The following is a 13680-nucleotide window of genomic DNA, read 5'->3' on the forward strand; positions in this document are numbered from 1 at the left end:
TGGGCGGCAGGTTCAAGTTGCCATAGCGGCAGAGTGACACTTTTCGAAGGGAGAGAACGGCCAGACTGGCAGGTGAGTGTGGTTAACACGGGGGGCATAATGAGTCAACTATGTGTGCCCCCTCCAGGCCCAGCGAAGGGGCCCCTCTGTGTGCCACCCTCCAGGCCCAGCGAAGGGGCCCCTCTGTGTGCCACCACCCCCTAGGCCCAGCGAAGGGGCCCCTCTGTGTGCCACCACCCCCTAGGCCCAGCGAAGGGGCCCCTCTGTGTGCCACCACCCCCTAGGCCCAGCGAAGGGGCCCCTCTGTGTGCCACCCCCCCAGGCCCAGCGAGGGGGCCCCTCTGTGTGCCACCCCCCCAGGCCCCTGATTTGATTGGGGTATCTGTATGTGTTAACTCAGGATATAGGAAGCACGGAGTCGGTTTTCTGTTACACCAGATGTTTGTTTCAGACAGGAAACGACCATGAAAAGTTTTGAAGAGGAGGAAGACACACTTCCTGTAATAGGGCATGTGATTGAGCAGCTGCAGATCAGCCAGTGATACAGGGAGTGAAAGCATCAGGAAAGCACTGGGGGCACAGTGGAGGGTATTAGTGGCAGAAGGAGGGAGGTGGAGGTAAGGGAGAGAGAGACATTTAAATACATAAAGGGGTTAACAAAGTGCAGGAGGGACTTATTTCATTACAAGGAGAAAAGTTACCACAAGAGACCAGAATCTAACACTACAGGGTGAGAGGGATGGAATGGAACAAAGTTTTACTTTACTGAGAGGGTAGTAGATAAGTGCAACAGGCTCCCAGTGGAAGTGGTAGAGGATAATACCGTGAGGGAATTTAAACATGCATGGGATAGACATGCGGCTCCTGTGTCTAAGACGAGACTGACGACTGATTAAGGTTTGAGCCGTTACCGCGGGAGAAACGGGCGACTAGTAACGATTGAGGAGAATAAATTAGGTTGTGTAGAGAGACTGCGATAAAGAACTCAACCCTGGGAGAGCCGGAGCAGGTAAAGAGACGGGAGAACCCCTGGGTGCTGAGACTCCAGGCTGGGAAGGGTCCGGCAGAGAGCGAGGGGGAATAGGCGTCGCGTCCAGGGGCCCCAGGTGGAGTTGCGGATGCAGTGAGGATGCGCAGCTGGACAGAGAGGAGGTTTCTGGGACGCGTGTGATTGGAGTGTGAGTGTGGGTTGGATGTCGGGGAAGTAGTGGAAGCCGAGGTGGGGACACGGTAGAGTCTGGAGGGGTAAGTGGATGGGGGGAGACAATAAGCGCCCTCAGCTACAGAGCGAAGCGAGGCTCTTGGGAGATGCAGAAGGTTATCTGACGGAGCTGTCGGGAGCTGAAGGGTGAGTACGGGCGGGTGAGAGGGGACTTCAGTCTCAGGTGGAAGAGCAGGTGACCCAAGAAGGGAAGAATTTTAATGTGAGGACAAAGGAGCCGGCCAAATGGATACAAATAGATACCACAAATGGTGGTTTCTATCCTGCCCTCGGAGCTCCTCGTAAATAATACCCCCGGGGGCGCGTTGGATAATTGGTGTTGGTCATCTCTCCATTCATATAGAGGCTGCCCCTTCGGTGTCGTTGCGGTAACGCGGCACTAGGTGGCGCTCTCGCATAGTTATTCACAGCTTCTCTGATTCTGTGGATGTCGGGCTGTGAAAAGGCATTGGTTGGGGGAATGGGGGGCTTTTTCTTCAGTTACTGTTCTGCAGATCTAAGAGTTCCTGCTAACAGAAATAATTATCCGACTTCTCTCTGGCATCTGGTGCCTAAAGAGCAGCGACCTGTCTGCGTCTTGGGGGGTATCTGTAGCTGGGACAGGGGCAGCTTAATAACCGGCAGCCCCTCCAATGCCGGGCGGGTTTCCCGTCTCTAATGCTCTGTTCTGTTGGCGCGTTTTACTGAATGTTAGTTATTGGATGGCAGCCGGCACCTCGGCTGCCATCCAATAACATCCAACCCATCCTGATGAGGTTTATTGAACGTGCCCCAAGCTGTGGTAAATGTGAAGCTGCCTGTTGAGCCCCTGAGCCGTGGTCTCGGAGTATTTGATGAGTGCGGCTGCAGACTTGCCTCCGGTCACCGCTATAATTCACAGGACTGTGTGTCTGCGCAGATGAATGGCGCCGGGACCGCCGCCTCTCTCAGACAGGCGCTCTCGTTGAGTCTGCTGGGTCCCTCTTCGGCACGCCGCCGGTAACTTTATCCAGGGCTGAGCGTGATGTGAGAGGAAGAAATAAGTGTGTTTGTGCCTGGCTTCAGGTGCATTTACCTGCCCGCTTTCCGGTGGCTATTGGTGCTGGTTTGGGGCATCGCTGAGTTATCAGCAGCAGGACGCGGCATTAAAATATATTTTAGTGTCGGGTTTCTTGGAGATCCAGAAGCACCTCTCTGCGGGGGGGCCGTTCTCTGCGACCGGATCTATGTGTGCGGCAAACCGGACCTGTGCAGTGGATCAAGCAGCAGGGAAAAGAAGGCGTTTAGCCGGCGAAACAAAGTAGTAACGGTGCGGAGCTGTGTGACCGTGGACAGGGTATTGGATGCCTCCTGCTTATCATAGTGCCGGGGCTGCTCTCGCCGTACGCGACGTTTAAAGCTTTTTAGGCAGGTAGAATAGGAGCAGCAGAACCCTTAACGACTTCTCCCTTCTACCAAAGTTGTCATTTTTGGTCTTCTAAACCGGCTTCTAAATGTGCTTTTTTTCATCAGAGATAACTGGTAATTGGGGAGCGGCACCGTTTATTGCGATTTCTGTTGGTTTCCGTCTCGCCTGCACGTTAGACTTAAGTGAGCGAAGCCCCCTCGGCCCCTTACAGCCCGCGGGGCACGGGGGGCTCTCAGGATCCTTTTACTGCTCTCTGTTATGGTGTCATTATCCGACACATTTATTCATCTCCTTCGATTAGCTCCACAATTACAGCTCTCCTCCGGCCACCCCGGACAGCAGCTACGTGCAAGGCGCGCAGGTTTAAATCTAATGGCGATAGGACGACCTGCTTTAATGGCCAAATAACGTCTGTTCCATTCCTGAATGATTCCGTGTTAAATTCCTCTGCCCCTCGCTGCGTTGGGAAGATGAGAGGCGCGGACCTCTCACGATTTAGGGGGGAATGAGCCCTTTTGGCAGCTGGCGGTCGCGTCCGTTTTCTGTACCAGCAGCGTTAAAACGCCCGTCAGCTCCATCTGCCGCCATAGTTTGCCCGAGCGCCCGATATTCAGAAGATGGCTCCCCGGCGTGACTTCATCTGTCACCGATACCTCTTTTTTTGCCCTTCCAGGAGTCACCGATGGCACATTCCTCCAGCGATTCGGATTCATACCAGCGCAGCAGATCGTGCAGGCGCGGACCCCTGCGAGCTGCGCACGTACAGACCACCAGGTCAAGAGAATTAGGCGATGCGTCTGAGAAGATTCACACGCTGGCAAACACGCTAAAGGTACTTGATCCCGCCGGCCTCGGCAATAGCCCGCGGCGGCCGTTGGCAGAGGCTTCTCGCTCTTATTGGCGCGTTAGCGAAATGAAACTATTATGGAGGGGACGATGAAGAGCTACGAGCTTCACTGGAACTCATTATCCAAAGTCACAAACCCGGGCCCTGCGCTTCAGAGGAGTCGTTTTAAGGCGATGGGGCTGCCCTGGCACCGATCAGACGTCTGGATGGACTTTCTGGCAAACTGAGCCTTGAATTTAATGTTTCTTCGTTATTTTATATTTAAAACCTGAGCAAAAGGTTATTTTCTGGCCGCCTGTTCTCTCAGTGCCGGTATTAACCCTACGGGTGCCGCACATTATCTCTTAGTACATAGAGTTTTGGTTGCAAAGTGTAAATATATTGGAAATATAAAATATTGGAAGCCCCCATTGAATATGTTGCTCACCCCCCCCCAGTGGGTAAGCTTGACTCATCTGAGCAAAGTACCAAGTACACTGATGGCTACGGAGGGTTTAGGAAAATGTCGGTTTCAGGGAGGCATAAGATGTTTTGAGGTCGGTTTATTTTATTGCGTTTACGGGTTGTCCGTGCAGCGATTAGGCTTCGCTTTATGATATGATTTTAAATCGTTCGTTCTCTTGTAGGACACGAGTCGTAATCTGAAGCAAGTCGACCAGATGCTCGGTCAGTACAGAGAATACAGTAACGACCAGACAGAAGCCATCGGCAGCGTAAGTGCCTGCCGGACGCCCCCTCTCTCCTCCTCTCTGACAGTTTTGTTCAGCGCTTGACCTTTGAAAGATGGGGTGGAAATTGCAGGAGATTTAGCTTTTGGCTCGATGTGCCGCGAGCCTCTCGCCATTATCAGGACCTCTCAGGACTCGGCCGCTTCTCCTCCGGTCACCGCCAGTAAATGTGTCCTGCGCTTTGCTTTATCTGCCTGCCGTGCTTCCAAATGGTATCTCGTCTCCGTCTTCAGCCTCCGTAGGGCTGGCCTCCACGGAAAGTAATTACGGCCCTTGATGAGCGGTTTACGCGCAGGCTGTAATTAGCTGGTGTCGCTGGCTGAAACGAGGGCTCGTATACAGACAGTTTTAGGAACGAGTTTATCTGTAATGAGGAGCCCTGGCACGATGTATCGAGAGGAGCCGTTACCCCAACACCCTCACAGCAATGATCCCTGCTTTACAGTCTATAGACTGGGACTTCCTCGCCGTGTTCTCTGTCAGAACTTCAGCTCAAGTCTTCCCGTTTAATTCCGGGCCCCCCTCATATGCCGGATAGCAACATTTAAATAATCTAGTCTGTTTTAATGTGTTGCAGTATCCCACGTTACACGGTGTGGCCCCAACCGCAGTACCCCCTCTTTTTGGTTTGAGTTGAGCTGCGTCATTAGGATAAAGGCTGCCCTTCTGGGGGCCGATCGCGGAGGGGGGCCGGTGTACGGTACAAATTCTGAAATCTCTCCTCCTCTTTACTGCAGCTGAAAGAGACCCTGGAGCAGTCGATCGACCAGCTCAGAAGTCGGCGCATGTCCCGTCTCTCTGGAGTAAGAAGCGCTTCTCTGTCCAGTTTATGTGCCAGCGATCTGGATGCTGAATCTGGTCAGTGCCGAGTTACGCCGCGTAGCCATGAATGGTGCTGGTTACGTTGGTAGCCGTAGAATTCAGTTACTGAGTGATTTCCGCGTGTCTTTGTCCGGTTCTCTCTATCAATATAGTTTTCCTTCCTCCCTTTTCTCCTCTCCTTCCTTACGTTTCTCTCCTTCCTTCCTTCCTTTCGTTTCTCTCCTTCCTTCCTTCCTTCCTTTCGTTTCTCTCCTTCCTTCTTTCCTTCCTTCCTCGTGAAAATGGTTTTGTTGCATGTGCTGTGACACTGAGACTCCGTTCCGTATAGCGAACGCTATGATCTTGCACTGAGCACGAGACGCAAGGAATACATTTACCAAATGTCTAAATCGCCTTCCTTGCCTTACGCCTGCGTATGTTCTGAATTTGTCCGGACAGATGGTGGTGGGAATTTACCCCGCCGGCCGAGGAGGTGGAAGGGAGGGAAACGTAAAACAAGAAGCTTTAGTTAAAGTATTGCGTATGTTTATATTGGGTTATTACGCAGCGTTTTTTGGTCTGTCTGTTGGCCGCGTTTACTAATAAGTTCTCTTTCTAGAAACAGGCGCCAGGCGTTTTCAGCCAACATCCCCCCTAAAGGACTACAGAGAGCCGAGGGATCCTCTGCGCCGGCGCTCGCGTTCTGCCAGCGTTCGCTTTGTAGATGATCCGGGCGCTTCTGATCCGGTGAGTCGTCCTGTTACATGGCGAGTTCACCTCACCTCGTTCAGACATGGTCCACGCTGTCCTGTTTCAGAGTTTGGGGGATCTGGTGACCTCAATCGGCCCCAATTCAGATCAGACGTGTGCCTTATTCCCAAGTGAATTCCCTTGCATGTCTATGGCAGTGAGTGTGAGTTGTAGCTGGCTAATGGAACGGGAGTCCCGGCAGTGAGTGTGAGTTATGGCTGGCTAATGGGGTAGGTGTCCCGGCAGTGAGTGTGAGTTGTAGCTGGCTAATGGAATGGGAGTCCCGGCAGTGAGTGTGAGTTATGGCTGGCTAATGGGGTAGGTGTCCCGGCAGTGAGTGTGAGTTGTAGCTGGCTAATGGAACGGGAGTCCCGGCAGTGAGTGAGAGTTATGGCTGGCTAATGGGGTAGGTGTCCCGGCAGTAAGTGTGAGTTGTAGCTGGCTAATGGAACGGGTGTCCCGGCAGTGAGTGTGAGTTATGGCTGGCTAATGGGGTAGGTGTCCCGGCAGCAAGTGTGAGTTATGGCTGGCTAATGGAATGGGAGTCCCGGCAGTGAGTGTGAGTTATGGCTGGCTAATGGAATGGGAGTCCCGGCAGTGAGTGTGAGTTATGGCTGGCTAATGGAATGGGAGTCCCGGCAGTGAGTGTGAGTTATGGCTGGATAATGGGATGGGAGTCCCGGCAGTGAGTGTGAGCAGTGGCTTACTAATAGGATATGAGTGTTGACAGAGTGCCTGTTTTGCAGCTGCACACTCTGCACCAATCAGTGAGGGATCTGAGCAGCGACCAGCTACGTCTCACCGATGACATCAGCAGGGAGATCTCCAGGAGAAACAGGTGGGTGACGATTCTCGGGGTCCGACCTCTGGATTATGGTGGAAGAAACCCTCATATTTAGCACAAAAGCGACGTGTCTAAAATGCTTTTATCGCAGGTCGGAAGCAGAGACTAAGAAGGCCCTGGAGGGGTTAAATGCCCGAATGAGTGAGAGCTGGCGGCAGGAAACGGTGAGTGCTCCACCCGTCAGACCCCAAACCTTTATTAGAGACCCCCTTGGTGTCGCGGTGGGGGTCCTGGTTGGCATGGTTCAGACGGGCTCTGCTAATCGGTGTTTGATGACTGTCCGCAGGCTTCGGAACGCGTGGAGAGGAGGCTCTTGGAACTAGAAAAAGAAATGCGGAACGAAAGAGATCAGGTGGAGAGGCGCAGCGACCACCTTGGACACGTCTCGCTGCAGCTGCAAGAAGTAAGGGGCAAACGGCTGGGATGGAGCTGCCCCCGTAAGGTGGCAAACAGAGGCGGAAGCTGCCTCTCACTCCCTCCTAATACACAGACACCGGGACGCGGACCACTCACCCCTCCTAATACACAGACACCGGGACACGCGCCTCTCACCCCCTCCTAATACACAGACACCGGGACGCGGACCTCTCACCCCCTCCTAATACAGACACCGGGACGCGGACCTCTCACCCCACCTAATACACAGACACCGGGACATGCGCCTCTTACCCCTCCTAATACACAGACACCGGGGCAAGCGCCTCTCCTAATACACAGACACCGGGACATGCGCCTCTCACCCCCTCCTAATACACAGACACCGGGACGCGGACCTCTCACCCCCTCCTAATACAGACACCAGGGCACGCGCCTCTCACCCCTCCTAATACACAGACACCGGGACATGCGCCTCTCACCCCTCCTAATACACAGACACCAGGACGCGGACCTCTCACCCCTCCTAATACACAGACACCGGGACGCGGACCTCTCACCCCTCCTAATACACAGACACCGGGACATGCGCCTCTTACCCCTCCTAATACACAGACACCGGGACGCTGACCTCTCACCCCTCCTAATACACAGATGCTGGGACGTGGACCTCTCACCCCCTCCTAATACACAGACACTGGGACACGGACCCCCTCCTAATACACAGACACCGGGGACGCGGACCTCTCACCCCTCCTAATACACAGACACCGGGGACGCGGACCTCTCACCCCTCCTAATACACAGACACCGGGGATGCGCCTCTTACCCCTCCTAATACACAGACACCGGAACGCGGACCTCTCACCCCTCCTAATACAGACACCGGGACATGCGCCTCTCACCCCTCCTAATACAGACACCGGGACATGCGCCTCTCACCCCTCCTAATACAGACACCGGGACATGCGCCTCTCACCCCTCCTAATACAGACACCGGGACACGCGCCTCTCACCCCTCCTAATACACAGACACCGGGGCACGCGCCTCTCACCCCTCCTAATACACAGACACCGGGACACGCGCCTCTCACCCCTCCTAATACACAGACACCGGGGCACGCGCCTCTCACCCCCTCCTAATACAGACACCGGGGCACGCGCCTCTCACCCCCTCCTAATACAGACACCGGGACATGCGCCTCTCACCCCTCCTAATACAGACACCGGGACATGCGCCTCTCACCCCTCCTAATACAGACACCGGGGCACGCGCCTCTCACCCCTCCTAATACACAGACACCGGGACATGCGCCTCTCACCCCCTCCTAATACACAGACACCGGGACGCGGACCTCTCACCCCCTCTTAATACAGACACCAGGGCACGCGCCTCTCACCCCTCCTAATACAGACACCAGGGCACGCGCCTCTCACCCCTCCTAATACACAGACACCGGGACATGCGCCTCTCACCCCTCCTAATACACAGACACCAGGACGCGGACCTCTCACCCCTCCTAATACACAGACACCGGGACGCGGACCTCTCACCCCTCCTAATACACAGACACCGGGACATGCGCCTCTTACCCCTCCTAATACACAGACACCGGGACGCTGACCTCTCACCCCTCCTAATACACAGATGCTGGGACGTGGACCTCTCACCCCCTCCTAATACACAGACACTGGGACACGGACCCCCTCCTAATACAGACACCGGGGACGCGGACCTCTCACCCCTCCTAATACACAGACACCGGGGACGTGGACCTCTCACCCCTCCTAATACACAGACACCGGGGACGCGGACCTCTCACCCCTCCTAATACACAGACACCGGGACGCGGACCTCTCACCCCTCCTAATACACAGACACCGGAACGCGGACCTCTCACCCCTCCTAATACAGACACCGGGACATGCGCCTCTCACCCCTCCTAATACAGACACCGGGACATGCGCCTCTCACCCCTCCTAATACAGACACCGGGGCACGCGCCTCTCACCCCTCCTAATACACAGACACCGGGGCACGCGCCTCTCACCCCTCCTAATACACAGACACCGGGGCACGCGCCTCTCACCCCCTCCTAATACAGACACCGGGGCACGCGCCTCTCACCCCTCCTAATACACAGACACCGGGACGCGGACCTCTCACCCCCTCCTAATACAGACACCGGGGCACGCGCCTCTCACCCCCTCCTAATACAGACACCGGGGCACGCGCCTCTCACCCCCTCCTAATACAGACACCGGGGCACGCGCCTCTCACCCCCTCCTAATACAGACACCGGGGCACACGCCTCTCACCCCCTCCTAATACAGACACCGGGGCACGCGCCTCTCACCCCCTCCTAATACAGACACCGGGGCACGCGCCTCTCACCCCCTCCTAATACAGACACCGGGGCACGCGCCTCTCACCCCCTCCTAATACAGACACCGGGGCACGCGCCTCTCACCCCCTCCTAATACAGACACCGGGGCACGCGCCTCTCACCCCCTCCTAATACAGACACCGGGGCACGCGCCTCTCACCCCCTCCTAATACAGACACCGGGGCACGCGCCTCTCACCCCCTCCTAATACAGACACCGGGGCACGCGCCTCTCACCCCCTCCTAATACAGACACCGGGGCACGCGCCTCTCACCCCCTCCTAATACAGACACCGGGGCACGCGCCTCTCACCCCCTCCTAATACAGACACCGGGGCACGCGCCTCTCACCCCCTCCTAATACAGACACCGGGGCACGCGCCTCTCACCCCCTCCTAATACAGACACCGGGGCACGCGCCTCTCACCCCCTCCTAATACAGACACCGGGGCACGCGCCTCTCACCCCCTCCTAATACAGACACCGGGGCACGCGCCTCTCACCCCCTCCTAATACAGACACCGGGGCACGCGCCTCTCACCCCCTCCTAATACAGACACCGGGGCACGCGCCTCTCACCCCCTCCTAATACAGACACCGGGGCACGCGCCTCTCACCCCCTCCTAATACAGACACCAGGGCACGCGCCTCTTACCCCTCCTAATACACAGACACCGGGGACGCGGACCTCTCACCCCCTCCTAGTACACAGACACCGGGACGCGGAACTCTCACCCCTCCTAATACACAGACACCGGGGACGCGGACCTCTCACCCCCTCCTAATACACAGACACTGGGACACGGACCCCCTCTTAAAACACAGACACCGGGACGCGGACCTCTCACCCCTCCTAATACACAGACACCGGGGACGCGGACCTCTCACCCCTCCTAATACACAGACACCGGGGACGCGGACCTCTCACCCCTCCTAATACACAGACACCGGGACGCGGACCTCTCACCCCCTCCTAATACACAGACACCGGGACATTCGCCTCTCACCCCTCCTAGTACACCGACGTATACTCGCGGTATAAGGGGTTACACGTTCTATTTATTTCTCTCGCTCCGGCGCATTAATATTCAGGTCCTCATCCAGTCTTTTCTAATGGAAATCTCCTCGCTTAGAAGAGAGCGATTGTTGTTATTAAAGGTTTAAAGACGCCCCGGGGGCTCTCCATTACCGTTCAAAGCCGTTACTCGTGATTTCAAATAGTTTAAGGCAATCAGAATCCGGCTTCTGAACGGGAAGAACGCGTCGGCTCGGGAGGGAACGTCACGTTAACCTGGCCGGGCAGAGCTGTACAGCAGACCTTATGCTGCGTGTGAGCCGGGACTGATCCTGAAGCAGCAGAACCTCGTTATCTTAATTTAAGTAGAGAGAAGCCTGTTAATATACGGTAACGATCTGCAATGTGTTGCTTTTAATTAGCGAATCAATGATAAAAGGATCCCGGCTCGAGGCACGAATTCTCCCGGCCGCCGGCTCGTTAGCTGCATCCTGTCTATTATTCTGTGGGTCGCTTATAATGCCTGGCAGAGCCAAATCTGTTGGAGGCTGGCTGAGCGTGGTGGGATTAGTGGTCTGTTGAAGGGTGCCTGTGTGTGTGTGTGGGGGGGCGGTCGAGAAGTAACACTCCCTTGGTTATGCTGTGTTGAGCAAATAAGCACCTCGGTGCAGTCGGTAGCGTCTCTGCGCATGGTTTAGGCTTTTTGCCGGTACTTGGTGTTACCAGCGGCCGGAGCGCCTGCGCGAGTCTAATAACCGAATAACTGTTATCTTCGTACTTTCAAACAGCGCAGATCGCTGTCCTGTTTGTGTCGTTTTCTCAGGCTTTTTATTTCTCTCCGTAGGCCCTGAAAGCGCAAGAAAATAAATCCGAGGAGGTGGCAACTCTGCTGAAAGACAAGCTGAGCCGCTCGGAGAGCGAGAAGCACCAGGTCGGTCTCTCCTTTCTGCCTGAATCTTCTAGGGGCTTAGGTGTAATGTAAGGAAGCCTTACACATGGTGGACAGATAAGTGGAGCAGCCTCCCAGCAGAAGTGGTAATACAGTGAGGGTATTAAACATGCATGGGATAGACATACGGCTCCTGAATCTAAGACGAGACCAACGACTGATTAAGGTTTGAGTCCTTATAGCAGGAGAAATATAGCGTGTTTGTGCACCGCGTGTCAGCGCCAGACATGCGATTCCTCCTCCTAGAACCATCCCCGGCAGGCAGCGCTTGCATTGTTTGACGGGCTGATCGTTTACCCTCGGTGTGTTTGCAGCTTGAGGCAGAGTTGGAGCGATACAAGAGAAGACTGGATCAGACTGAAGGGAGCAGGGAGACCCTCCTGTACCAGGTAACACACGCATGCACAGACATACATGCGCACACACACACTTGGGTATTTTGGGGGCGCGCCCCGTGTGTACCCCAGGCTTAGTCTTTTGTTGGGCGCTCTGCGTGTTACCTTTGTACGGTTCTTTTGTCCCGGTCGGTGACGCCGGCGCCCTGTCCGACACGCTGACCGCTGCGGTGCTTCTCGGCAGGTGGAGGATCTGCGATCCCAGCTCGTGAAGGTGGCGGATGACCGCAGCCGGTTACAGAATCAGGTTTCCCATCTGTCTGAGAGCGAGGGCCGGGAGGAGGAGAGGCGATCTCGCGCAGGTAGTCGGGCTCGGCGAGGGATACGTCGCTGTATTAATGAACGCCCAGTACGGGCTCTTTACGCTGACATCGGGTTTCGTTCTGTTAGCCGTCGAGCGTTCTGAACGCGAGAAGCAGGAGCTGGAGTATCAGGTATCACAACTGCGAGCGCAGCTGAACCGCAGCGCCGTCCTGTCCGAGATGGAGGACCTCAAACGCAGCCTCGACCAGAAGGAGCGGGAAAAGAGTCAGCTCACTGGCCAAGTGGAGGTACGCACGGTGCTAAATAATCAGAGGCCGGGGAATGGAGCTTTGGGAATATATATCCGGCAGAGATCTGCTTTCACGAGTAATGTCCCCCGGCTCCCAGTAACGCGCTCTCTCCAAAGCAATTACACGTCACTTATGGCGGTTATAAATCTCCACCGCGCAGGATGACTGCCGTGTCTTCGCCGCGAAGTCCGTAGAAAAAGCTTTATTGTTAAACTTTGCTTAAAGCAGTCGAGTTTAACAGCATTAATACATCGCTTGCAAACTGCTGCAGAGCTTCTAGAACTAAAACAACCCGCTCTGTCCGTCATTCCGATAACCCGCGTCGGCATCACGTTATCCGGCGGCCGGACCGAAGGATTTACGCGGAATAACGGCACTTACGGCCCGACGGTCTGCGCGGCTGCCGTTCCGGTGACGGTAATCTGCTGCTATAGACTTTCTATGGGCTAATTATCTCATCGCCATAACGAGCCGAAATATTCACCCCCTCGGGGCAAATACATTTCACCGCGCTGGCTTTCACCTGCCTGCCTCCATGCGGACGCGTGCTGCGCATGCCTCTCGTGTGCTTTGTCCGGATACATTTTAGTTTTTAATTTAAAGGGAAGCTGGTTTTTAAGACCTAACGGTCACGCGCTGAAAGATATTTACAAATGTTCCTATTAGTTTAATTTTGAGGGCTTGCCGTATGTTAATCTCCCGGCTGTTCGCAGGCCCTGACGTTGGGCATGGAGAAGACCGAGAAGCAGCAGCTTCAGATGTTGGAGAAGCTGAAGGAGATCCAGAGCCGCTACGAGTCCTGCGAGAGGGAGCGGCAGAGGGCCGCGGATCAAGCGTCTGAACTGGGGCTTCATCTGGAGGAGATGAGCCAGGAGGCAGAGAGGTGTTTAGCGGAGCTGCAGCAGGCCCAGGCTGTGACCGCCGAGACCGAGAAGAAGAAAGAAGAGCTAAAGATAAAAGCCCAGGAGACCGTGAAACGCTGGAGGTTAAAGTGCAAGAAGCTGGAGAAGGAGCTGGAGAAGAAAGAAGAAATTATTGGCCAAGCTGCGGACCGCGGAGCTCAGGTGAGGGAGCGGGCGCACAGCAGATGCATGCAGATTGGCATTGCACAGGTGAGGGAGCGGGCGCACAGCAGATGCATGCAGAATGGCATTGCACAGGTGAGGGAGCGGGCGCACCGCAGATGCATGCAGATTGGCATTGCACAGGTGAGGGAGCGGGTGCACCGCAGATGCATCCAGAATGGCATTGCACAGGTGATGGAGCGGGTGCACCGCAGATGCATGCAGATTGGCATTGCACAGGTGAGGGAGCGGGCGCACCGCAGATGCATGCAGATTGGCGTTGCACAGGTGAGGGAGCGGGCGCACCGCAGATGCATGCAGAATGGCGTTGCACAGGTGAGGGAGCGGGCGCACCGCAGATGC

General features: G+C 55.5%; 1 protein-coding gene across 3 annotated transcripts in view; it reads left to right on the forward strand.

The window, feature by feature from the left end:
- The window catches only part of CEP128 (centrosomal protein 128), a 42680-nt gene continuing 29000 nt past the window's right edge, over nt 1-13680 (forward strand). The window contains exons 1-13 of one of the 3 annotated variants that reach the window (XM_053475356.1): nt 1-72; nt 3283-3441; nt 4083-4169; nt 4922-5042; nt 5605-5732; nt 6482-6573; nt 6671-6743; nt 6866-6982; nt 11200-11286; nt 11619-11693; nt 11884-12001; nt 12090-12250; nt 12967-13317. In XM_053475356.1, coding sequence (XP_053331331.1) covers nt 3292-3441; nt 4083-4169; nt 4922-5042; nt 5605-5732; nt 6482-6573; nt 6671-6743; nt 6866-6982; nt 11200-11286; nt 11619-11693; nt 11884-12001; nt 12090-12250; nt 12967-13317 — 1560 coding nt within the window. In that variant the 5' untranslated portion in view covers nt 1-72; nt 3283-3291. Of the gene's footprint in view, nt 73-3282; nt 3442-4082; nt 4170-4921; nt 5043-5604; nt 5733-6481; nt 6574-6670; nt 6744-6865; nt 6983-11199; nt 11287-11618; nt 11694-11883; nt 12002-12089; nt 12251-12966; nt 13318-13680 lie in introns of those variants that run through there. The other 2 variants (XM_053475357.1, XM_053475358.1) reach the window with 2 other exon arrangements.

Source organism: Spea bombifrons, chromosome 9, assembly GCF_027358695.1.
Source record: "Spea bombifrons isolate aSpeBom1 chromosome 9, aSpeBom1.2.pri, whole genome shotgun sequence".
Lineage (NCBI taxonomy): Eukaryota > Metazoa > Chordata > Amphibia > Anura > Pelobatidae > Spea > Spea bombifrons.